The 26,416-nt window shown below is 42.1% G+C and overlaps 1 protein-coding gene across 1 annotated transcript in view; it reads right to left on the reverse strand.

Annotated features, from left to right (window-relative positions):
• Positions 1–1,178: 1,178 nt before the first annotated feature.
• LOC142149552 (NXPE family member 3-like) overlaps positions 1,179–26,416 on the reverse strand; it is a 45,824-nt gene continuing 20,586 nt past the window's right edge. Inside the window, exons 3-5 of the mRNA XM_075204882.1 lie at positions 19,197–19,267; positions 18,206–18,421; positions 1,179–1,711 (exon numbers count right to left, since the gene is read on the reverse strand). Coding sequence (XP_075060983.1) covers positions 1,179–1,711; positions 18,206–18,421; positions 19,197–19,267 — 820 coding nt within the window. The remainder of the gene's footprint in view (positions 1,712–18,205; positions 18,422–19,196; positions 19,268–26,416) is intronic.

The raw sequence follows: 26,416 nt of genomic DNA on the forward strand, positions 1-26,416 counted from the left end.
TGGTAGGCAGCCGCAGCAGGGGACATGTCAGTGTGTAACAGGTGAGTGATGTCCAGTTGTTATGTTTGTTTTATTAAATTAACATATGGGGCCTCCCCTCTAGATATCCTGCGTTTACTCCATCAGTCATCTGGACTGCAGCCTTGCCAGCCAACCAGGAGGAGGTAGGAGTTATTATTTTTATTTTACAATTGTCAAGTGTGTGAGGGGCAAGGAAGGGAGTAAATTTATGTGTGTATATATATATATATATATATATAATTTTTTAAAAATTTTCATAAAAGATTAATAAGACGTGAGTTCCGGCACCTTTTTTTTTTTTACAAAAAAAGCACTGGTCATAACTGATATATTAACAACATTGAGGTATCTTCAGATTAGAGTTCTGTAGTTGTCTTCTTATTGTTGGTCTTAGAATGGAGATGGTTAAGTAACTTATTTTACCTCCTCTCCTAGGGCCTGATTCATTAAGGATCTTAACTTAAGAAACTTCTTATTTAAGTCTCCTGGACAAAACCATGTTACAATGCAAGGGGTGCAAATTATTATTCTGTTTTGCACATAAGTTAAATACTGACTGTTTTTTCATATAGCACACAAATATTAACTTTACATTTCAGTGTACAAATAAGCTATCAAGTATTTGTGTGCTACATGAAAAAACAGTCAGTATTTAACTTATGTGCAAAACAGAATAATAATTTGCACCCCTTGCATTGTAACATGGTTTTGTCCAGGAGACTTAAATAAGAAGTTTCTTAAGTTAAGATCCTTAGTGAATAAGGCCCCTAATATTTAATATATAATAATATAATACAAAAAAATAGTAATATATGTGGTATCATGTAAGCTTTATATATGTCCATGTAACTGCATATTAGTGTGTAGGTTTAAGCCATTTACTGTAATGTTCTTTAGTAGATGTGTTATATATTTTATTCTATAGTAGTAGAACTATAATAAAAATTCCAAGTACATACGATAATGACCGAATAGTTTTATAAAAAAAAGAAGTGTTACAAAACATTTTATCCACAATCATTTCACTTAAATCCTTTTGCAACTAGAGGCCCTCAGAAATGGTCAAATTTCACAGCTTTAAATTATCTAGTTATTATCCCATGGCCAACAGATGCCTATACCAAAGCACAAAATGGTAGTTTTTGTTGGCCTGTCACTCAGTGTGGACATATGTAAGACAACATGAGGTCCACCTCATTCCTGACGACTGGTGGTCCTGGGTGGATGCTGTCAGGAAGATAGTGGCAGGATGTCATGTCCCAGGCATCCAGGATAATGACAGCCATTCCCTTGAAGGCCGCCCTCAGTAAGATGTCCAGCTGAAGAGACAACCAGTCACTGCCATAAATTGACTTGTAACCCGTGTTAGCTGATTTAATTATCACGGTGGTCTGAGGACTACGGAACAGTAAAGATGCAATTGCCTGACGGACCCGATCCAACCTTTCTAAATAGACCTTCACAGGGTAGGTGGTGAAGTGGGCCCACAGGGTCATCACAACAACAGTATGAGGCCCACCACCTATTCCAGCTATGTGGGCTGCCTCGTAGTGCAGGTCAGAAACCATAGTCTTGGTTGTCCTCAAGGGAAGTCCATGGGCCCTCCACCGTATGGCCAGACCAACACTAACATCCACTGCTAGCAGAGGTCCAGATTGATAAGTAACATGCAAGTCTATCCTCTTGAGACCTAAGGAGAAACAATAATATATTTATTACTGCCTGAAAATTATAGTTAGCCCATCAAATATAACTGACTATAACATTCTAACATTCTCTAGACTTTTCAACTGGCCTTGTGAAACAGGCAGAGGAATTATTTACCACATAAAGTGGCGATGGCAATTTCATTGATTTAATATAAGAATATATTACATGCCTTTCTTACAAGAAATAGTATATGTCACTATAAGTAGTAGAGGACATTATTTGGGGGAATAATCTAGAAAATTGGCATTGTTGCCAAGCATGGGAACAGGATTTCTTTTTGTTTTCCATACACAAATCATCATCAAATAATAAAAGTCTGCTACCTCCGAGGTCACACAAACCTTCACTTGACAAAAGAGACAAGTTTTTATAAACAACTTTTTCAGGACCAGGACAAATTTTATGCGAGATGTAATAATAAAGAAGCCATCTTTCAAACTAAAATATGAAATAGCATTGGCATGTATAAATCAACCCTATATTCTATTTTCTAAATTCTAGGTTCTAAACTCCAAGTTCGCCAGGACACAGCCCCAGTAATCATTGCAAAACGCTGTGACTTGAGGAACACAACTGGTACCCTCTATGAACCTTGATACATATGCATTCCTCCTCCAGAGAGGATAGAGATCAGCGGGTCTTAACGAGGGATGCGTGCACCCCTGAGGGTGCAAGAAAGCATTTCCAGGGGTACGAGTAGTAACGATAGGTTTTTAACTTTTAGATTTAAAATATAAAATTATAAATTTGACTCGACTGTACTATGTGCTCACGGAGCCCATGATATACTGGCAAGCGCTACGACGATGTGACCACACTACTCCCCTCTCTACTTTTGCCACTGCGCACTCGGCAGTGCGATGAGAAACTGGTTGAAACGTTCTCGTGTTTGCGTACTCAGAGTACAAGCGTCAACGTCAGTTTTTGGTATTATACATTATTTTTAGGCACATTTTCTTATTTTTAGTATCTTCATTTACATATTTAAACGTTCTATATTAGTATTTAATGACTGTCATAGCATATGTTTTTATTTACTTTGAGTTATATGTTAAATTTTTTTATAACTGTTTTATTGGTATCAAAAAGTTAAATAAATAAAATAAAAAAAAAATTAAATCTATGTATCTTTCAATAAATAAATTGTTTTGCAATAAATGCAATTACCTAACAAAAAAAATCAAAACACATTTTGCAAGGGGGTGCGAGAATGTATTTTGATATTGCGAAGGCGATCAATTAAAAGGTTAAGAACCACTGATATAAATATTGAAGTCTTTTTTAATCATCTTCATCCATTATCTGTGACCATTGCATCTCAGTAACTTTCTAAAGTAGTCTGCCATTTATTAGCAAAGGTTCCCATTATTAAAGATTTAGTGACATTATCATGGTCAGGCATCTGATCTTTTATCTCTCAGAACTGTTGTCCTTAACTGTTGAGATTCTTAGGAACTAGCATCTATTTAGACTAGTAGTATCTTATACACCGATTAAAACCACCTGCCTAATATTTTGTAGGTCTGCCTTGTGCCACCAAAACAGCACTGACCCGTCAAGGCATGGACTCCACAAGACCTCTGAAGGTGTCCTGTGGTATCTGGCACCAAGACATTAGCAGCAGATCCTTTAAGTCCTGTAAATTGTGAGGTGGGCCCTCCATAGTCATGCTCAATCGGGTTCAAATCTGGGGATTTTGGAGGCCAAGTCAACACCTTGAACTCTATGTCATGTTTCTCACACCATTCTTGAACAAATTTCGTAGTGTGGCATGGCGCTTTATACTGCTGAAAGTGTCCACTGCCACCAGGGAATACCATTGTCATGAAGGGGGTGTTCTTGGTCTACAATGTTTAGGAAGGTGGTATGTGCCAAAGTGACATCCATATGAATGCCAGGACCCAAGGTTTCCCAGTTGAACATTGCCCAGAGCATCACACTGCCTCTTCTTCCTTTCTTACCATTGTCCATCCTGGTTTCATCTCTTCCCGGGAAAAATACACACCCACACCTGGCCGTCCACATGATGTAAAATAAAACGTGGTTCATCAGACCGGGCCACGTTCTTCCATTGCTCCATGGGGCAGTTCTGTCGCTCATGTGCCCATTGTAGGTGCTTTCGGTGGTGGACAGGGGTCAGTATGGGCCCTCAAACACCTTTCAATCATAGTCATCATTAACTTTTTCAGCAATTTGTGCTACAGTAGCTCTTCTGTGGAATTGGACCAGACAGACTAGGATTCGCTCCACACGCACATCAATGGGCCTTGGCGCCCATGACCCTGTTGCCGATTCCCCGGATGTCCTTCCTTGGACCATGTTTGGTATGTGTTAACCACTGCATATTGTGAACAAGCAACAAGACTTGTCGTTTTGGAGATGTTTTGACCCAGTCATCTAGCCATCACAATTTGGCCCTTGTCAAAGTCGCTAAGATCCTTACGCTTGGCCATTTTTCCTGCTTCCAACACATCAACTTCAAGATCTGACTGTTCCCTTGCTGCTTAATATATCTCACCATATGACAGGTGCCATTGTAATGAGATAATCAATGTTATTCGTTTTAATGTTTAAAGCTGATCAGTGTATATTCTATTTGGCCATATATGCTTATCTCTCACAAGAGACTCTCTCAAAACAAAAAAATAAAACACTACTATTACAAATAGATCTCTAACCCAAATTACATTTACAATTGCCCCATTAAATGCAATTGCTAAAATTGATAATGCAAAAAGCTCAATTACATTTTGTTTTGCATACTAGTTCCTTAAATCTGCTTGCACCACTTTTTCCATTTACAGTCTGAGTAGGTGGGATTATCTGTATCCAAGTCATCAAAGTGTCCCCCCTCACATTTTGAATCAGATTTTAACATAGGTGCTCTGGTTGATTATATAAAGTTCATTACCAGCTCTGAGAACACATTAACAAGCAATGAACTTAGTATTGCTGTTATATTAGTGGATTTTGGGCTCTAACTTTAGTTATCCAGTCCCCCTTTGTAGGGGACCTCTGACCCACCTGATACACTTTCTACTGTAACTTTCCCCAATTTTCTCTTGGCAGAGAAGGTCCAGACGTTACCTCAACTCACACACCAAAACTCCTTTGTCACCCATAATATAAATCCAATCTGTCATTAACCTTGAATAACTGCAAATATGCCAAAGTTCTCACAATTAATACTGAAGGGTTAAACTCCACACAACAAAAAGGTTGTAGTTATTCTCTACAATTTATAAATGAAATGGTGATTTTATTCTTCCACAGGAAACTCCCCTCCAATCATCCTTCATTATCTTCTGACAGATTCTCAAAGACTGAATGCCTTGAACACCTCCCATTCACTGAAAAACAATAGAATGGCAATCCTTGGGCCTGATTAATGTTTGGACGCAAGCTGCACGCAACTTGCGTTTAAAAAAAAAAAGCACAGAACTTGAGTGTAGTTCAGACCGTATTCAAATCCAAGCAGATCTCAAGACATGGTTCGATTTGAATCTGGGTGTAAGTGCGTTCTTCCTAAACGTTACTTGCCGTATGTTGACGGATAGAACAGACTGCAGCATCAGCTGTTCACTAAAAGGTCACTTTAGAACACATAAAAAATGTTTCAGTTATAGAACAAATGAACAACTCTTAACAGTATAATCATTTTTTTTTAAAAAAAAATTAAATCCATTAATGTGTTTATAGTCAGTCTTCTTCTTTCTTTGCTATCTTGTGGCACACTTAAGTGTAGTTTTTAATGCAAAGGCCATTCGTAACAGTCATCACTATGATTTGGCACTTACACCTGCCTTGTAACTGGTGCAAATAATACAGCTAAAATAAATGTACTTTACCACCATTTATTTATATAGCGCCACTAATTCCGCAGCGCTGTACAGAGAACTCACTCACATCAGTCCCTGCCCCATTGAGGCTTACAGTCTAAATTCCCTAACACACACAGACTAGGGTCAATTTGTTAGCAGCCAATTAACCTACCAGCATGTTTTTGGAGTGTGGGAGGAAACCGGAGCAACCGGAGGAAACCCACGCAAACACAGGGAGAACATACAAACTCGTCACAGATAAGGCCATGGTCGGGAATTGAACTCATGACCCCAGTGCTGTAAGGCAGAAGTGATAACCACTAAGCCAACATGCTGTCCATACTTTAGAGAACTACAGGACTTGAATTGGCCGCAACCCTAAGCTCTGCATCAACTCAGAATCCCCAGATACTGCACTAGGGGTGCGAATACAATTTGTTTTGCATGTAAGGTATATACTGCCTGCTTTAGCATGTCGAGCTCAAATACTGCTGCTGCTAATGAAATACTGCGCAGCTATATTTTAACACTGCAATTTAGAGTTGACCTAGGATGCTCCCCCTCCCACCTCCAAATCTGTCCGTACAATCAAAATTTTCTGCTCCCTGCAGGATAACATGGTTTTGGCAAAGTGCAAAATTGCATCTTCTAGCTGGATTAAGTCCAATTCTAACTGAGGCCCTAAGTATGGATAGAACAGAAGGCAGTACAATGTCAAATTACATGACACACCGTCCAATAGGTAACTTGTCCATATGAGGAAACTTCTAGGAAGGAAACAACTCTATGTAATAATCCAGATGTCCTCTTTCAAATCTCCACAGAATATACCATATAATCATTAAAGAATACATAAAACAATATACAAATAAAAATAATGGGCAAGAGAAGCGATAGTAAAAATCAATACAAGAAGAGACAAAAGAGAACGCAACTACATTAGAAGACAAAATTATAACAGTAAACCTTACAAAGAGGACAAAGAGATAGAAGGTTGAGAAGGCCAAGCTCATGAGAGCCAACAATCAAGAAAGGCAGGGAAGCTGTTATGAGCAGAGTTACTTTAAAGCAATGTTTGCAGAACCTTCCAATAGAGGTGTTCAACTATAGGAACTGCCTTTCCGTAAAAGCTTGATGTGCTCACTCGTACTCAGATGCCATAATATTATGATGCAATAATCATAATAATTTTAATATAAATAAACTGGGCTCATCCAGAATTGAAGGTCTTGGAACTCAGCCATGACAGGAGTGCTGATGTTTGGTGCTGTAGCTGTATGAACAGAAGAAGCCTTCTCAAGTGAATAACTAGCAGGTAACCAATTAGCTCTGGATAGAGCAAGCTGCCAGAGAGTTACCGGAGGTGCTGCAGTTATGACATTGGATATGTTCACCTCACCTGCAGGAGTTAATCTCCTTCCCCTGTGGGATTACCTACACCTGCTTCTCTGACAATATTTTCCCACCTCTTACTTTGCACCTTGCTGGTTAATGATTGTTGTTTCCTTTGAACTGTTACCTGCTTTATTTCTGTGCCATGGACGTCCTGTTACCAGTGTTCTCCAACCATCAAAATCCTTTGTTCCAGTTCTTTTGGACAACCTGCCAATTCCTTTTTTTATTCCCATGTGTCCTTGGACCTGTCTGTTACTATTATTCAGCTCACAGATTGCCTACTTAGTCCCTGCATTAAGTTGAGGATCCTTTGATGCCACATGTTTAATAAATCCCTACTAAAAGAAGTATGTACATATATCTATACAGTGGCACTTTATTAGGAACACCTGTACACTTACTCCCTAATGTAAATAGATAATCAGCCAATCATGTGGCAGCAACTCAATTAATAAAAGCATGCAGACATGGTCAAGAGGTCCAGTTGTTACTCAGAGCAAACACTGGAATAGATAAGAAGTGTGATCTAAGTAACCTTGACTGTGGCATCATTGTTGGTGCAACATGGGGTGCTTTGAGTATCTTAGAAACTGCTGACCTCCAGGAATTTTCTCTGGAGTTTACATGGAACAAAAAAAATCCAGTGAGTGGCAGTTATTATTATTATTCTTTATTTATAGAGCGCAACAAGATTTCTGCAGTGCCATACAGATTACAGGAAATGGGCCCTACAGGGAAAACAGTACAGAACAATAAACAAATAATACAGCACAGAATAGTATACAGATTATACCAGGATTCCAAAGCTCCAAACATTGCTAGCACAGTGAAATTGGAGCAGAAGAATATGTTGAGAGATAGGAGGAAAGAGGACCCTACCCCTAAGAGTGTACATCCTAAAGGGAGGGCAAACAGACAGCTGGCACAAAGGGAGACAGAGGAGGGGGTCAAGTGCAGGAGGAGTGAGTAGTGGGACAGGAGAAGAAAGAGGTGAGAAGATGAAGCATGGAGAGAAGGTTAGGTGGGAGGCTGGTAGGCTTTGAGGAATAGGTGAGTTTTGAGTGCCTGTTTAAAGGTGCACAGATTAGGGGACAGTTGAATAGAGCGTGAGAGGTCGTTCCAGTGGAGGGGGGCAGCTCGTGTGGGAGAAATCTTGGATTCTGGAGTTGGCTGATCGCAGGGAATGGGATGGAGTGTGAATGGAGAGGAGGTTGGAGATGTATGTGGTAGTGGAGTGGGAGAGGGCCTTGTAGGTGAGGAGTTTGAAGAGGATTCTGTAGGGGAAGGGAAGCCAGTGTAAGTCAAGGCAGAGAGAGGAGGCAGAAGAAGAGCAGCATGAGAGGAAAATAAGTCTAGCAGCCGAATTGAGTATAGAACAAAGGATAGCAAGGTGGGAGAGGGGGAGTCCAGTGAGGAGAAGGTTACAGTAGTCAAGGTAGGAAATTATATGAGCATAGATAGTTTTGGTGCATCCTGGGATAGGAAGGGCTGGATGCGGACAATGTTGTGTAGTTGGAGGTGACAGGATTGAGCAAGAGATTGAATGTGGGGGCAAAGGAGAGTGAGAAATCGAGGGTGACGAACAAGCAGCAGAGTTGGGGAGCAGATGAGTTGGTGGTATTTTAAACAGTGATAGAGAGGTCAAGGTGGGATGAAGATCTAGAGGCAGGGAAGAAAATTAGTTAGTTTTAGCAATGTTAATTTTAAGAAATCATGAGGTCATCCAGGAGGAGATGGCAGAGAGGCAATCAGAAACACAAGAGAGGAGGGTAGGGGAGGGAAAGATCAGGGGAAGAGAGGTAGAGTTAAATGTTGATGTATAGGTGATACTGGAGACCGAAGGAAGAGATGTGTTTGCCCAGGGAAGTAGTATATAGAGAAAAGAGCAGAGGTCCAAGAACAGGGCCCTGTGGCATTCCTACAGAGAGGGTGGAAGGGTGGGAGGAGTAACCAGAGGTGGAAACAGAGATGGAGCGGTTGGTGAGGTATGAGGTGAGGTATGAGGTGAACCATTCAAGGAAAGAGACAGAGAGGCCAAAAGAAAGAAGGGTATACAGCAAAGGGGGGGGGGGGGGGTCCACCGTGTTGAAGGCCACAGAGAGGTCCAGCAGGATGAGTAGGGAAAAGTGGCCTCTGGATTTGGCCATGAGAAGATCGTTGGTGACTTTGGCCATGGCAGTTTCAGTGGAGTGGAGGGAGTGGAAGCCAGATTGAAGAGGATCAAGGAGGGAGCTATCTGAAATCTACCTGCTGAGGCAGTTGCAGACAATCCACTGCAGTAGTTTAGATGTGAAAGGTAGAAGCGAAATGGAGTTAGAAAGTTCTGTGGGCAGCAATGATTGTTAATGAGTGTGGTCAAAGGGGAACGGCCAGACTCGCACAAGCTGACAGGAAGGCAATAGTAACTCCAATAACCATGAGTTACAATAGTAGTATGCAAATGAGCATCTCTGAATGCACAGCACATTGAACCTTGAAGTGCATGGGCTACAACCACACCATCGTTCCACTCCTGTCAACTAAGAACAGGAAATTGAGGATAAAGTATGCACAGGCTCACCAAAACTTTACGGTTGGAAATACATTGCCTGGTATGTCCAATCTCCATTTTTGCTGTGACATGCAGATGGTAGGGTCAGAATGTGGAATAAACAACATAAATCCATGAATCAAGTTTAGTCTCCAAATCTGTCAATCTATAAGGGTGAGATGAAAGATTGCTAGAACTAGCTGGCAGATCAGAGGAAATTGCCAATCCCAGAGGGGATTCTGACACAACTAGAGATTAACCTACCAAGGGTCCTGTAAAAGCTTCCAAAGAATCATAGGGAGCTTAGGCCCAGCCCGGCAGAAAATAAGGGGTCCTATAATGACCCAAAGGAACACAGGTAGCCCAGTACCAGCCCAAAGTCCAGGAGTGTGCCAATTATCTGCTGCTGTTGTCCTGTCTCAATGCAAATTTTCCAGGGTTCTGCTACTGCCATAGCTGATACCCCATCTATATTGGCTTATGGTGAGGGGCATCCCTGGAGGTGATTCCAAGCCTTTGATTTGTGTTAAAAAAACTCCAGGTTTGTGGATCTAGTCAGTGTCCATTGCATGTGTGAGTAACCTTCCTAACACTACACTTCCCCACACCCAGAGTAATTTACCCGTGTGACAGTCTGCTTAAGACAGAGGTACTACCTTGTATTGTCCAACACTGTTGGGACAACTCTTCCTCTCATGCTTATTCCTTGTACTATACATTTAGTAGTGCTTATTACCCAGGGGACTACACAATTCTTTTTTTTTTGTACTTACCTGCACATATTCAATAGAAAGTATTTCTTTGTATGCCATGAATCTACAGATGTCCTAGAACTGAGTTTGTGACGCACTACCTTGTCTTCCTTATAATAATACTAAGATTGGAGATACAATTTCCATTATCAGTATCTTCTGTATCTTGAAAGTTAATTCCATTCACATTTTTCAGAATTTGTATATGCGTCCACTTCACAAACACTAAACCAGACATCAGGATGACCACCAGAACTATCTCCTTCCATCCCAGAAGTTGGGGGAGAAGCCGGGGCTAACCGGTGATGATGGGCAAATAGGTTAAGCATATGATCAAAACTCCCAGTGCAGGAGGCTATAAGCAACTACGTACTTTTTTAAGGACTAACTCTCATTGTTGAAGAGACATATGAGTCACGGAGAGACACTACTAACATATACTTTGAGAATGGCAAAGTTTAAAAGTCAACAAGTGACAGAGAATAGTTGAAAGCATGAGAGGTTCTGGAAATTGACCAGATGAAGCAATCAACATGCCACAATACAAGACTATATAGATGCCTTAGAGGATCCATGGAGGATGCTGTGGATCTAGTCTGTCAGTTGAGAGCTACTTGTCAAGGGCCTGGGTAGAAGCTTTCAGACAACTTTTAATGTGTATGCTAAAGGAAGAGTATCTGTTGGAGAAGTGGACCAGCATAAGATGGCACTACTCCAAGGAGAACGAACCCATGATCCTTTAGCCCAGAGACTCTGTTTCACCAGGCAAGGAAAGCGGTCTGTCCCATTTTTAGCTGTGATGAAGTAGGTATTTCAGGGGCAGGTGTAGGCGGAGGCTCAGGAGAGGATACTGAAATGAGCGGCTCTAGTGACTCTCATGTGTCAACTTCAAGATGCTCCAACTACAGAGGTAGTAAATAGCTAAACTACATTATTCACAGAATCAGGAAAAGAACTGCAGAGACACAGAGGAAACTAACTAAATATAAACTGTTGTTATGTGTGTAATGTGCAGGCCACATCGCAAGAATGCATCCAAAGAGGTAAGCCTGACAAGCCTGAGAATAAGCCATCAGGAAAGGAGAACAGGTTCCAGAAACCCACAGTACTGTCCCTCACAAAACCCATGGTGTGTTCACTGTTGGACAGCTTCAAGCAATGCTCTGGGACATGTCCACAGTAGCATAATGGGTCTGACTTTGCACACATTAATGCACAGCCCTGTCAGGTCCTCATCCATATTGGTTCCCAGGTATCTATCATATTTGATAGGTGGTACAGTCAAAATGCCATATCTCCAATGTACTGTTACAACCTTTATCAATGCAGTTTGGCTGTGTAGGGACCATGTGTAATGTTCAACAAAAAGATGGCATAAAAACTTGTATTCCACATCTGAACAAACATCCCTCCAGGAATTTTTCGCCATCCCCAATTGTTTACTGAGGTTGGATTTGGAGTGAATATTGGTGGCTTTGTAGGATTTCAGTTTTCCAGCCTGAGGCAATAGATAGTAATGTTTTCAGATAAGACACCATGGAGTTCCCTTGGGGTTAACCTGACACACTCTTGGCTGTAAACGCTAAAGGGCATCTTAGTGAGATGTTCCTATTTGTTTGTGCCTTTCAGCTGCTGATTTTCCTAGGTCATGGTGCAGAACAAGAACAACAGCTAAATGGCTCCACAGTGCTTGTAACAGGCAGCCAGTCCAATTGCAGTGTTGGTACAGTTGGTAGTTGTTAGAGATCACGGCGTTCGCGGGCGCCGGCGCGACTCTTCCTGGTTCTCTGGGGACGCCCCGTCTGTTGCTACGGCAACCGGGGCGTCACTTCCGGTTTCAGCGTCCCGGTTGCCTGGGCAAAAACCGGGACGCAGGGGAGCTTCTGGCGCCGAGCCCGGCCAGCTGTCAAACAGCCGGGCGCGTGCGCATAGGGAGAATTTGAGTCAGCCGTGCAAGGCTGTTGTAGATCAGTCAATCAGGGCTGATTAAGGATTTAGTTTACCGCTGGCACTCTGTCGTTTCCATTGGCTGCAGGATCTGCATTTTTATTATGCTGCAGCTGAGGACACATTCTGGATTGTGTCCTGATTGGCCACCAGTACTATTTAAGGCAGTGAGGACTTAGCCTCACTGCCGGTTATAGCGTTCTGTCCTCAGTCCTGCTGCCTGCTTGTGCTATCTGTTTGGTTCTTGCTACCTTGGATTTGACTACCCGTGTTTTGAACCCTGCTTGTTCTTGGACCTGTGACCCTTCTCTTCTGACCTCGACCTTTTTGCCTGGATTTTGGATTTTGCTTCTCTGCCTGTGTGTTTGACCCTTCGCTTGTCTCTGGATATTGCATCTGTGCTTGAGACCCTTTGACCTAGGATTCTTCTTAACTACAGCCCGCCAATCACTCCACTCCTGGGTACTCCTTAAGTCAGTATACGTTACTCGACCCTCGGTTGGCCAGCAGCCCAGTCTGTCCCCACCACTAGGGGCTCCAGCGAACACCGGGCCTTCAGAGTAGTTCCCGAGTTTCACTGTACTGGCTTGAGAGTTCCTAACATTATAACCGGCCAAGGAAGATTGGTATCATACGGCCATGGACAGCGAGGAGTCGAATCTGTCCCCAGCCCAGATTCTGGCCAACCAGATACAGGCGATTTCCCAAGTGGTGCAGAATTTATCCCAGCGCCTGGTAGTTCAAGAAGGGGGTTCTAGAGACCTGCAGCTCCAGCAAGTTCCCGCTGGTGACACACCGGAGCCTAAGATGAATTTGCCCTGACCGATTCTCTGGAAGCAGGCCAGCCTTCCGTATTTTCAAAGAGAGCTGCAAGTTGTACTTTCGTCTGAAACCACGTTCCTCTGGTTCTGAACAACAAAGGGTAGGGATCATCATCTCTTTACTCCAGGGTGACCCTCAGTCTTGGGCCTTCTCCTTGCCTTCCACAAGCCCAGCCTTGCAGTCAGTGGATGCCTTTTTCCAAGCTCTGGGGTTATTGTATGATGACCCGGACAGGGTAGCCTCAGCTGAGTCTCATCTCCGTACGCTAAGGCAAGGACGTCGCTCAGCGGAAAAGTATTGTGTGGAATTTCGGCGATGGTCCACTGATAGCGCCTGGAACGATCCAGCATTGCGAAGTCAATTTCGCTTAGGATTTACTGAGCAGATTAAGGATTCCTTAGTCCAGTATCCGATATCCGACACGCTGGAGAACTTGATGCAACTTGTTATAAAAATTGATCGTCGGATCAGAGAGAGGAAGGCTGAACGGGAGTCCTCTGCTCCTATGGACGTTTTCGCTAGCTTCGATAATACTTTGCTCGATTTCTCTGAACCCATGCAGTTGGGCGCTTACCGCTTGCCTCCGGAGGAACGCTCCAGAAGACGCTCTCTAGGCCTGTATATGTATTGTGGTCAACCAGGCCACATAGTTCGTTCATGTCCCAACAAGCCGGGAAACTCCAAAGTCTAAGTGCAGGTGAAGAGGTGCGCTTGGGTCTTCAGATTACCTCTTCAGAAAATTCTTTATTAGTCCCTGGACGTCTAACTTTCCGTGGGAGATCCATGGACCTGAAAGCTTTTCTTGACAGTGGTGCGGCTGGTAATTTCCTAGATATACATTTGGCTCAGACGCTTGATATTCCACATATCAAGTTAGGATCAAGCATCACCACATGTGGTTTGGATGGTAACCCCTTGCCTGGGGGAAGGATTCTCGCTAGGACTCCAATGGTTCGGTTGTCTGTAGGAGTCCTCCATACGGAGGAGCTCTCCTTCTATCTTATCACTTGTCCCTCTGCTCCTTTGATATTGGAGTATCCCTGGCTTTGCAGTCATAATCCCCTTATTGACTGGAAAAGTGGAGAGATTACTCGTTGGAGTCCCGAGTGTTCCACGTCTTGCTTGACCCTGCCGCTTAGAATCCTACAGCCTAGTCCAGACTTGTTGCTGGTACCCTACCAGGACTTCACTGATGTGTTCTGCAAAAGGAAAGCTGATTCCCTTCCACCACATCGAGAATATGACTGCGCCATTGATTTAGTCCCGTTTTCCAAGTTGCCCAAAGGGCGGTTATACTCCTTGTCCATTCCGGAGACTCAGGCCATGGAGTTATACGTGGAGGAAAACCTGAAAAAAGGATTCATACGTCCTTCTAAATCTCCCGTAGGCGCAGGTTGCTTTTTCGTGTCAAAAAAGATGGCAGTCTTAGACCATGCATTGATTTCCGTGGACTGAATAACATCACTATTAAGAATATGTACCCGTTACCATTGATTTCAGTCTTGTTTGATCAATTAAAATCTGCCACTATATTTTCGAAGATTGACCTCAGAGGGGCTTACAATCTTATTCGAATCAAGATGGGGGATGAATGGAAGACTGCTTTCAATACCCAGTCGGGACATTATGAATATCTCGTGATGCCATTTGGGTTATGCAACGCTCCGGCGGTTTTCCAGGACCTGATCAACGATGTCTTACGAGAGTTCCTGGGTAAAACATTAGTTGTGTATCTGGATGATATTTTAATCTACTCTGAGTCTTTACTTCAGCACCGTCAGCATGTTCGCCAAGTTCTGCTGAAATTACGGGAACATCACCTATATGCAAAAAGGGAGAAATGCGAATTTGAGGTGGCCACTGTGTCATTCCTGAGATATATCATCTCCTCATCAGGATTCGCAATGGACCCTGCCAAAGTTCGAGCAATCCAGGATTGGGTCCTCCCTACTAATCTGAAGGCGATCCAGAGGTTCCTCGGATTTGCAAATTATTACCGTAGGTTTATTGATTCTTTTTCCTTGTTAGTGGCTGCTATCACTGCCCTCACTCAAAAGGGAGCTAAACCCGCAAAGTGGCCTTCGGAGGCATTGGCGAGATTCTCGGCACTCAAAGCTGCTTTCATTTCTGCTCCAGTGCTGAGACATCCTGATCCGGAACTTCCGTTCATTGTAGAGGTGGACGCTTCAGATATCGGTGCTGGCGCCATCCTTTCTCAGAAAGACCCAAGGAGCAAAAAATTACATCCTTGTGCATTTTTTTCTAAAATTTTTTTATCTGCCGAATGTAATTATGATGTCGGCAATCGTGAATTGTTGCCCATTAAGTTGCCACTGGAGGAATGGCGACATTGGTTAGAGGGAGCTACTCATACCATCACCATTTTCACGGACCATAAAAACCTCCAATACATCCAGACCGCTAAAACCCTGAATCCTAGGCAGGCCCGCTGGGCCTTATTTTTCACCAGATTTAACTTCATTATTACATTCCGTCCAGGTTCTAAAAATACTAAGGCCGATTCCTTGTCTCAAAGTTTTTTGGCCCATCATCCTCAGTCTCCTGACCCGTTGCCTATTGTTCCTACAACTACTGTTCATCTCGGACTCACCCAGGATCTAACAGCAACTATCCGGCGCTTCCAGAGAATCGCTCCAGTTCAGACACCAGTCAACAAATTATTTGTCCCAGTACATTTAAGGAAATCTGTTCTCATTGAAGACCACAACAACTGCTCTGCTGGCCATTCGGGAATCCATAGGACTATTGAGGTTCTTTCTCCTTGGTTGTGGTGGCCCACTTTGTCAGACGATGTGGAGAATTATGTTCGGGCTTGTTCTGAGTGTGCTAAAAACAAAATGGATAGGAACCGTCCTTCTGGGCTATTGTTACCCTTACCGGCGCCGAGCAGGCCTTGGACCCATTTGTCGATGGATTTCATTATCGACCTACCAGTATCCGCAGGACATAACACCATCCTGGTAGTTGTCGATCGGTTCAGTAAGATGGCACATTTTATATCTTTGCCCAAGTTGTTGTTTTTGACGCATATTTTTCGTCTTCATGGGACTCCTGAAGATATCGTATCAGATCGAGGATCCCAGTTTATTGCCCGGTTTTGGAAAGCCTTTTGTAATTCCATTGGGATCTCTATCAGTCTGTCCTCAGTGTATCATCCTCAGTCGAATGGACAGACAGAGAGGACGAACCAAGCTCTGGAACAGTTTCTGCACATCTTTCTTGCCATTCCACTATTCATACATCCCCGTTTTTCTACAACTTCGGGTTTCACCCAAAATCCAACTCATTCTCTACTACTGTTCCCTGTGGGGATTCCGGAACACCTGCTTTTACGGCCAGGCTAAGGTCCGTCTGGAAAAAGGTGCACGCTGCACTAGGTCAAGCTTCCCGAAAATCCAAGATCTTCGCTCTCCGTAGACCTTGTTCATTGAAAGTAGGGGATCAGGTTTGGTTATCCACACGGAACATCAAGTTGCGGCAACCTTGTAGGAAGCTGGGCCCCCGATACATTGGACCGTTTCCAATTGAGAAGAAAATTAATCCAGTGGCATTTAGATTAAAACTATGGCCCTGAGGAGCGATCTTGGAAACCACAGAAGCGTCTCCACGCTGAGAAACTCCTTAGGGAATTTTTTAAGAGATTTCCTTCTAAACCTGGAAGTCGGGGTTCCTTGACCCCTCCTCAAGGGGGGGGTACTGTTAGAGATCACGGCGGCCGCGGGCGCCGCCGCGACTCTTCCTGGTTCTTTGGGGACGCCCCGTCTGTTGCTACGGCAACCGCGGCGTCACTTCCGGTTTCAGCGTCCCGGTTGCCTGGGCAACAATCGGGACGCAGGGGAGCTTCTGGCGCCGTGCCCGGCCAGCTGTCAAACAGCCGGGCGCGTGCGCATAGGGAGAATTTGAGTCAGCCGTGCAAGGCTGTTGTAGATCAGTCAATCAGGGCTGATTAAGGATTTAGTTTACCGCTGGCACTCTGTCGTTTCCATTGGCTGCAGGATCTGCATTTTTATTATGCTGCAGCTGAGGACACATTCTGGACTGTGTCCTGATTGGCCATCAGTACTATTTAAGGCAGTGAGGACTTAGCCTCACTGCCGGTTATAGCGTTCTGTCCTCAGTCCTGCTGCCTGCTTGTGCTATCTGTTTGGTTCTTGCTACCTTGGATTTGACTACCCGTGTTTTGACCCCTGCTTGTTCTTGGACCTGTGACCCTTCTCTTCTGACCTTGACCTTTTTGCCTGGATTTCGGATTTTGCTTCTCTGCCTGTGTGTTTGACCCTTCGCTTGTCTCTGGATATTGCTTGTGACCCTTTGACCTAGGATTCTTCTTAACTACAGCCCGCCAATCACTCCACTCCTGGGTACTCAAGTCAGTATACGTTACTCGACCCTCGATCGGCCCGCCGCCCAGTCTGTCCCCACCACTAGGGGCTCCAGCGAACACCGGGCCTTCAGAGTAGTTCCCGAGTTTCACTGTACTGGCTTGGGAGTTACTATCAGTAGTAAGGTAAATTATTCTAACAGCCACGGTCAAGATGGATTGTAGCGGTAACAATTAAAGTTTCATAAAAGGCCAATCAGCAGAGCCAACAAGACAATTGCCAGTTCTCAAGCAGAAATTCCCACACAAATCCAACAATTTTGGAAAGATCTGCAGAAAACATTTCTAAACATTGCTGGTCCATAATATGAGACACATTTTATTCCAACACTTCACTTTTACATATTTTGTTTAAAGTTCTTTACAACCATCTATCTGCCAAAGGCATTAGCTGCAGACCCAGATCATCTAAACACCCTTTTCCTAGATGGTGCACTTTTTGGACTTATGAGATGCATAAGTTGCACTTTTTTATGTTGTTCAAAGGGTTCATACAACTAGCTAGAAATGCAACCATCATTCTGTTTTTGTATATTTAATTTATTATATTTTATTATATTTTTGATTAAGACAACATAATGTCTGTAAAGAGAAGGCCATAGAAATGTTTTAGAGTCCTGTGTTTAAAAAACACAAATGGAGAAGTATCCTGAAGTATACTGTGAACAAGGCACTCCTGAAGTTTGAATACAGTTCCAATTTCCAACACCAAACACATAGATAAATAGAGGTATCTACATAGAATAATGTGCCCCATACATGGGCAATGAGTTTTTGTAGAAACAGAAAAGAGTGAAAATCTTACTGGGAATGAACCTCTCCAAATATTCAAACCACTGGCGCAGAGTGGAGTCTCCGAACATGTGGATGTCTTTCCCTTTGAGACAGGCAAGAGCATCAGACGGCTGAGGAAAATGTTGCCCCAAACATATAAAGGATGTCCACACATCACCATAATAGAAGCCGGAAGGCTGTCCAGATTCCTGACCAGGTCTGCAGACCGAGAGATTGGAGGCGAGTCCTGCAAGAGATTGGGCTGCGTGAGAATGAGTGATGAAAATAGCGCACCTCAAACTCCCTTCTATAGTGACCACTGAAGGTGGGTATTAACAACTCGCCTCCAGACTACTACACTGGCTGTTCCCACCCCCAGAAATCTCACAATTTCTGCACTGCATCTACCTCCCAAAATCATTTATACAGGTACCGACACAAAAGGGTTTGCTATTAAGCCACATGGTCTGACATACTGGTTGTAATGATACATTGTACCAGAATGAGCCATAATACGGCAGTTGCCAATCATTTCGTCAAGCCTGTTGGACCACTTGGCTTTCTTACAAGATCTGCAACAATGCTTGTACTATTTATTTAACCCTTTTTATTAAGTATGATTGGACAACTATAAAGTGTCACTTCCTTTATTCTGTATGCTGTATGTAATTCCAATATTTATATAAGTATTTACTATTAATACTGTTTCAATTTGAATCTAATTGTAGAGCACTAAATGTGCTTTGGGTTTAATATTATTCATATTAAAATTAATTTTATGAAAACACACTTTGGGTTTTATATCCAGTTCTGCCCTCTGTAGGGGCAAAAAAGCAATGTGTCTGAGCAGAATAACTTGGGTTTCAATGAGAAAGAAAAATGGAAGCAAATGAACAAAAAGTCTACTGGTTTGGTGGAACTAAAACAATAAAAGAAGAAAACAAGAAGATTTAGAAAATTAATAAAAAGAAAGAAGAACTTTTCTGATGTCAAGAAGGTCTATCGTCCTGCAAGTAACTTACCCAATGAGCTGTTATCTGACATGACATTGATTGGCGAAATCTTGCCATGGATAATCTTGTTAGTGACAGAGCTAGTGGAAAGCAATAATTGATTAAGCAGATTAGGATGTTTCAGAGGCATAATTAGAAATTTAACCAGTCTAAAAGTAACATTTTAACTGTGGTCCCAAAGCTTAATTCGTTCCTCACATCCACCCATCTCGTGGCCCATCCAGAAAAGGTTTTTTCTATTTGTCTCAGGAGAACCGGACATAGATCTCTTGATGACACAATCATAATTCATCACTATTGCAATCTGTTCTGCCTGTTTCACTGCTGTCCTTATGGTATTGTAGCATCTAAGAGAGTTCCGTTGGAAGTTTGAGAGCCAGAAGTTCTATTTGATTGGACAAGTTGTACTATGCATAGAGTTTAGAAGGTAGTTGGTCACATGTTCAGATTAGTGGTCATTTTTGAAAAATTGCTGCTATCTTGATTCCACCCCCCCCTCAATTTGTAACACAACAAACAGAGATATGAAGTCCATGATCATTTAGGTGTACGGTGACAGTACAGGTTTCTCATAGACATTATCCCAGCTTGTATATGCATCAATCAGAAGCTTATGACGTTAAATTAGGTAGGAAGTGTGGTGATACAGTTGACCAAAAAAAACCAAAACAGAAATGGAGTATGAACAGTCACAGCCAAATCAAAAGGAAAGGTTCCTACAAGAATTAGCACCTTCATTCTGTAAATCAGAAAATACGTAGATGTCATACGCTCAGGGCCGGATTAAAGGAATGGAGGCCCCTGGGCTAAGGGCGCCTCCATTCCCCCGTGAGGCCCCCATTGTGAGCCGCCTGCTGCCCCCGTCCCCCGTGAGGGCCCCCCCCAAAGCGCTTACCTGTCAGTTCAGTCCTCCGTCCCCGGCGCGCTGTAAGCTCCTTACTGAGGAGATCTCGCGAGAGTTCACTCGCGAGATCTCCTCAGTGAGCAGAGTACTGAGCGCCGGGGACGGAGGACTGGACTGACAATGCTCAGCAGCATTGATCGGGCTGGGGGCGCCCCCACCCCCGGACCGATCAATAATGCTGCTGCGGACTTTGAAGGGCCCCCTGGATGCCCGAGGCCCCTGGGCTATAGCCCAGTTAGACCTCGGGTTAATCCGGCCCTGCATACGCTCTTTCAGATTGCTTATTTCCTCAATCACAATGGCTTAAAAAATCACCACTCCATATCACTAACGCTCAAGCAATACACAATTTAAGTAGGTCGGAAATACTCATTACCATGTTCAACCATCAAGCACTATGTTGCAGTTATGGCGATTGACTTTGTCAAGACCAAATGCTACCAAATAGAACTATAATCAGAGCTGAAAGACACTGCCTTCCAATAAAACTTGACATCCTTATTGTGACGACACGATTAAAAATGTTCTTTTTCTCCCCATGTCCCCCTAGAGTGTCTGCCTTAGCACACATTAAGACTGTGTATTCAGTGTGTGTTTTCATTCCCCATAGCATGTCTCTGCCCACCCCCATGTGTTTGAATATCATCCTTAAAATTGGTAATATATGACATTGTGTTATGTTATCTATTACACTGTAGGTGAGGTATTCGTGTTAGCCTAGGGCTTCCTATTGTTTACTTATGCCACAGGAGTATGTCTATGTGTATTCTAGATCTGCAGAAATTATTGATGCAGTATCAAAAATTATTTTATCAAGTAGACAAGACTGTTGAAGCTCTCTGTTTAGGAGATCTAGCTAGGGGTAGTGCCCCCCCCCCCCCCCCGTTCCATATTGCATGTGGAGTGAATATAAATATTATATTATGCTGTAGCTATTTATATGGATTGAAAATATTCTGCCCTGCTATTTACATTGCTATTTAACAAAATGTTACAGGCTAACAATAAGAGACTAAATTCTGCTTTTAGCTACATCTGTAGGCCAACTAGATAAGTTTTAGGAGTATATTCACATGCCAGACAGGGTGGCTCTCTGTGCCTGATTTAATCATCTTAACTAGGAAATGTGTATTGTATCTGCCTTAAGATCCTAAGAAGAGTAAGAAAGCCAAAGACACCCCTACAGCCTGAGGCTATTCTGTGGGTATAAAAAGGATCCGTTTAAGGTTCAAGGAGATGTTCATTCTTAGGATTGATTCCTGGAAGGTGCAGGGTGGCTGGTGTTGAGTTGCCGTTCTCTACCAGAGGACTACATCTGTAGCTGAGAGAAACCCATGGGTCTTGGATTCTGCAAGTCAGGACAGCCAGGTGACTGTAACTCATTAAGCTAGGGGGGTAAAGGCACAAATGTGCTAAACCATGCCTGGCATTTATTTACTGTTTGTTTATAATATTCTAATGATTGTTTGTGTTACAATAAATGTGTTGTTGTACTTTCTAACTGAATTTGCCTGGATGATGAGAACCATAGAAGGTACTGGGGAGGCTTCCCTGGCATAATGAGGCACCCCTGGATGGCCAGCCAGCGTGAAGTGTATAGAATTGGATCAGAGAAACCCGGTATCCTCATACTTGTTCGTGGCGCTATGGACAATTTTGACAGAGAAGAAGCTACAATGTCAGGCATGCACAGTACACGTGGCACAGTATTAGTTTTGTTCCAAAATCAACAGGTTTGTGATAGCCAACTGGATGTTTTATTAGAAGAAACTGATGGTCCAGAAAAGTACACATGAACGTTTGGCATTGATGTTACAAAATGAAGTCTCAGTAAAGAAATAGGTGCTCAAATACTACTGTATTATCAGAAGCCAAAAAAAGGTGCCCTGTGTTCCCAGTACCTTCTTTCTAAGCAGTGACATAAACACAGCAAATTAACTAAAAACAGCAGGCCAAGATTTTGAGGTTTCTAACTCGATTTCTTAAAAAATCAAATGTAACTGGACCAGATTTCCTGAAGAAGTTGAGATTCCATAGAGAAATGCTTTTATGAAGGCTGTGATGGCAGATTCAATAGATATGTTTAAGAAAGGGTTAGACAAATTTTTAGCGGAAAAGTGTATCCACGGATACGACTGTTAATTAAAATGAAAGATTATAGTGGTTATAGGGTAAAAATAGGACTGCAATATTGAGTCTGGGGGGATTTTCACTATTGAAACAGATTGGCGGTTGCTTAATCAATTTCAAACATAAGTGCAGGATCGCCGGACATCCAAAATAAGTTGAACTTGATGGACTGGTGTCTTTTTTCAACCTCATCAACTATGAGTTTGCTGTTTAAGCATTCATCTCACAGAGCATTTACAGGATTTACCCCAATCTCTCCCTATCCTGCAACTCAGCATGATTCTATTTATACAACAATGTACAACTTCCAAGATGTTCTGTACCAGTTGCGTCTTCAAGAGGGTTCATTGTGGTGCGTTGAATGAGTACATCACGTAGCCAAAGAAATTAAATTTTTTCATCGAGGAAAATGTTCCAACTTTTTTCGAGACCATGGAGGGTTTCATCTCCAAAAAGTGGTATTCTCATGTATTGGGCTATACCTCAAAGAGAGAGGAGCTTCTGAAATCCTTGTTAGGATTGAAACGATGGGCCCACACTCTGCTGAAAGCTCTTTAAAAGGCAACTACTACACCAGGGGAGTTAGAGTAATTGGAATGCTTTGTGACATAATGCAAAGACTTCAGTGGAAGGCCCTCATGGAAGAGAATGATAATATGAAGTACTCTGAATTGTTTTCAATTGTGAAACACATATAGATATCAGTGCTCAATGAGTAACGATTGTTTGATGAAACTAAAATTGCTATCAATAACTTGAGTGACATTAAAAAAACATTTTGAAAAATTCAGAAAAAATACCAAGCGGAAGAGTAACGTATTTTCTTATTGCGACCAAATTGTCTCTACATTGGCACCTCTTCTTTGAGATGTAACCCCTGCTGACAGAGAAAATGACTTGTACCAACACTATAAGAGAGTGTTTTCTACTGTTCTTCTCCTTTGATAGAACTAATTATGCATAATGGTGCACTCTATACTGAATCCTTAAAGCTGAAAGAAGAGCAGCCTATGATTTATAATGACTTCAAGAATGCAAAAGTTCTTGGTTCATCAAAAACAAACTGTGATGAGGTACAATTTGAGCAGTACCAGAACTCCAAAGACTAAAATTTTTAACTCAACTGTGTTCACCTTCCTCAACAATGCTCTTTCATATCAAGTATGCATGCCTTCAAAGCAACATATGGATCAATGTGCTGAAGGGAATCCCATCACTAGACCCAATACAATATGGTTACACAGAAGAAGACAGAGCGTTTAAGCCAATCTTACCAATGGAACATTTAAGACCTCCCCAATTTGTGTCTCCCTGCACCTGCTATAAATGTAGCAAGAGCTAATATTTGTCCTTGCAGAGTTGTCAAAATTCCTTGCTGTTCGTTTTGTAAATGAGAAGAATCTATGTTTAAATGTTTAAACCAGTGGCGAGACTACCATTGGTGCAGCAAGTACAGTGAACTGGGGCCCATGGAGATAAAAGTGTCCGCTAGATGACAGATGCGGAAGGTCAGGGGCCCCGGTTCCTTCCTCCTCACCTACCTGTATTGGTGCCCATAGCTCGCTAGTTTCACCTCTGGATTAAATAAAAAGTGAAATTTGAAGAATGTATTATATAAATTTGTGTTTTACTTTTCCATTGTCATGTAAATCGAGAAGCAACTTTTAGATTTGAGAATTTCATATAAAAAGGTTTAAAACATGATTTGGAATTACATTTGGAGCACATTCATTGCTATTTTTGAACTTAGAATGCCTGGAAACATATACATTGATATACAACAACCCAAAACTATGCATCAAATATTTTTCGTTTTAAAAAAAAAAATCAGGTATCATTCAAGATGGCGGACATTTCTAAAATAATGACCACCTTTCAGAACATGTGACCAATATTTTTTTACTTACAATACATAGTAGAAATAGCCAAAACAAAACAAACTTCTGGCTTTTAAAATTCCAACAGAAGTTTCCTAGCTCCTAGAGACTATGGATGGCACACATGGCATGACATTTTCATTAATAGTTGTGTTTTGGCCAAATGTACTTCTGGACTAGTCACGTTTCCTCATGTCAGATGAGACTTTTAGAAATATTTTTTTTTTCTACTTATTTAAACACAGATCTCTACAGCGTGACACCTGACACACTGGATCTAATTTATAAAGTGCACTGGGTGCGTATACAAAACGCCTTAGCATTGCACCAGTGCAGCTGTATGATACACTGCACACACATCAATGTGCACGCTTATTCACCACTCTAGAAAGTGCAACATCCTAAAAGTGCGCATGGGTTTCAGGAAAGGGAAAAAAAAATAATTGAGAGGTGCACTGTGGAAGTAAAAACATCACATCAACATCCAACCTTCTACCAATCTATTACAGTGTACTATGGTTGCTTTTATTAAATAATTCTTTAACATTTTTTTCAGACAATATTTTTTGGTTTAGCTTAATTTATGACTTAGATTAATTATGAGAGTAAATTGGATAATTATTGGGACTATTTTCCTTGCATGTGGTACTTTTGTGTGTGTGAAGGAGGAGAATGGGTCGCGTTTAACGTATAAAACAAGACGCAAAAGTTCTTCAGTATAAAAGTTCTCAGAGTGGAAGTGGCCATGCACCCCTCCGTATCACAAGGATTGCCCCATACTGATAAAACACTGGCAGACTTGCTCTGCTGCTGCACAGTCTTTGTGCATGGGAGCACGGGTTATTAGGACAATTCGCTACACTGCGACACAAACAGGAATAGAGCCATAGATATCACATAGGACTGGACCCACTCTGATGGGGAACTCACTTTTACACTCCAAAGCATGATAGGACATGGAGCTGATTCTTTTTAGGACACATTCTAACAATAGTGTCAGTGATTCAGTACCCATGCAAATTATATCTTGCTTTTTCCAGAAGATTTTGAATGTTCAGAAAATACAATTAGTTTTCTTGTACCTCGAAGAAAATCTCTCCAAAGTGGCCAAAATGTATTTTTTTTAATTGTAAAAAAGAGCTAAAAGTGCATGTAATTTTTTTTTTCTAAAAACTAAGAGTGTGGTTCTTGCTTTGGTATCAATCCAACTTTCCAAAACAGCAAAAGCAGGATTCTACACATAGATTTTCACAATAAAATCTGCACTTGAAAATGATAATGTATTTTTTCGCTAGTTTGAACTGTCTTGAATGACATGCATAAAATGTGTAAGAATAATGTGCCCAATGAGGACCACCATTTTGAAAATTACAGCATAAAATAAAGGTACCGCTGAGTAAATTGAAGCCAGGTTGGGGGAGATCTGGCCATTATAACTCATCATTCTCTGGACTACACTTTCTGTGGTGTAGTGTGTTATTATCTGGTGATCACCAGACAATATCTACCAAGGTGGCTCATCATTTGAAAGAGGGGACTATCTTATTTTAAATAAGGGGCCCCTTAGTTTCTTGTAGCCATGATGGGAAAGATCCGGGCATTGCATTACCCCTCTGTCATCCCTGGACTTCTTAATGTTGTAATGTGAACACCAGACAATAACTTATAAGGGATTATCATTTCAAAGGGTGGATTGAACAAGGGTGCCGCTGAGTCTCTAGATGCAAGGATGGGGTATGTTGAATACATTAAATGCCCTCCCCCATACCCTAGCTCTTCCAATTTTTTTCTGTAGTGTAGCATCTGAGTGTCACGCATTCTGTGGCATCATTGCGTACATCATCATTCGCCAGTGCTTCCCTCAGCCCCAACTGACAAGAGGAACGGTGAGTATTATTTTTACAGCATTGAACTTCAAGAGTGTTAAGGAAGAGTAGGACTCATCCTTATCGCTTAGTTCATGCATTATAGATAGAAGTGGGTTTATATTAAGAGCCATTACCAGACCTCTAATGTGATAACCTTTTGTTTAATTTTTGTATATTTCGACTGTCCCTGTAAAGTTTTGACCTGATCAAATAGATACAAGATAATCTACATTTAGTTTTATTTATAAGTGGTGAAACACAGTTCTAAGTTGGACCTTCAAGTATCCCTGTCTTTAATAAGGGTTGATAACACCATGAAAGTATTACAATACGCATAACATTTACTTTATGTACATTTATTAGAAAAGACACACCTAAAAATTGTAGGACCTCCCTCACCCTTTCTCTAGAAAACAGTGGGAAACAAAAAATGACCAATGCCAATGGACC

This window comes from Mixophyes fleayi, chromosome 4 (genome assembly GCF_038048845.1).
Source record: "Mixophyes fleayi isolate aMixFle1 chromosome 4, aMixFle1.hap1, whole genome shotgun sequence".
In the NCBI taxonomy this organism is placed as follows: Eukaryota; Metazoa; Chordata; class Amphibia; order Anura; family Limnodynastidae; genus Mixophyes; species Mixophyes fleayi.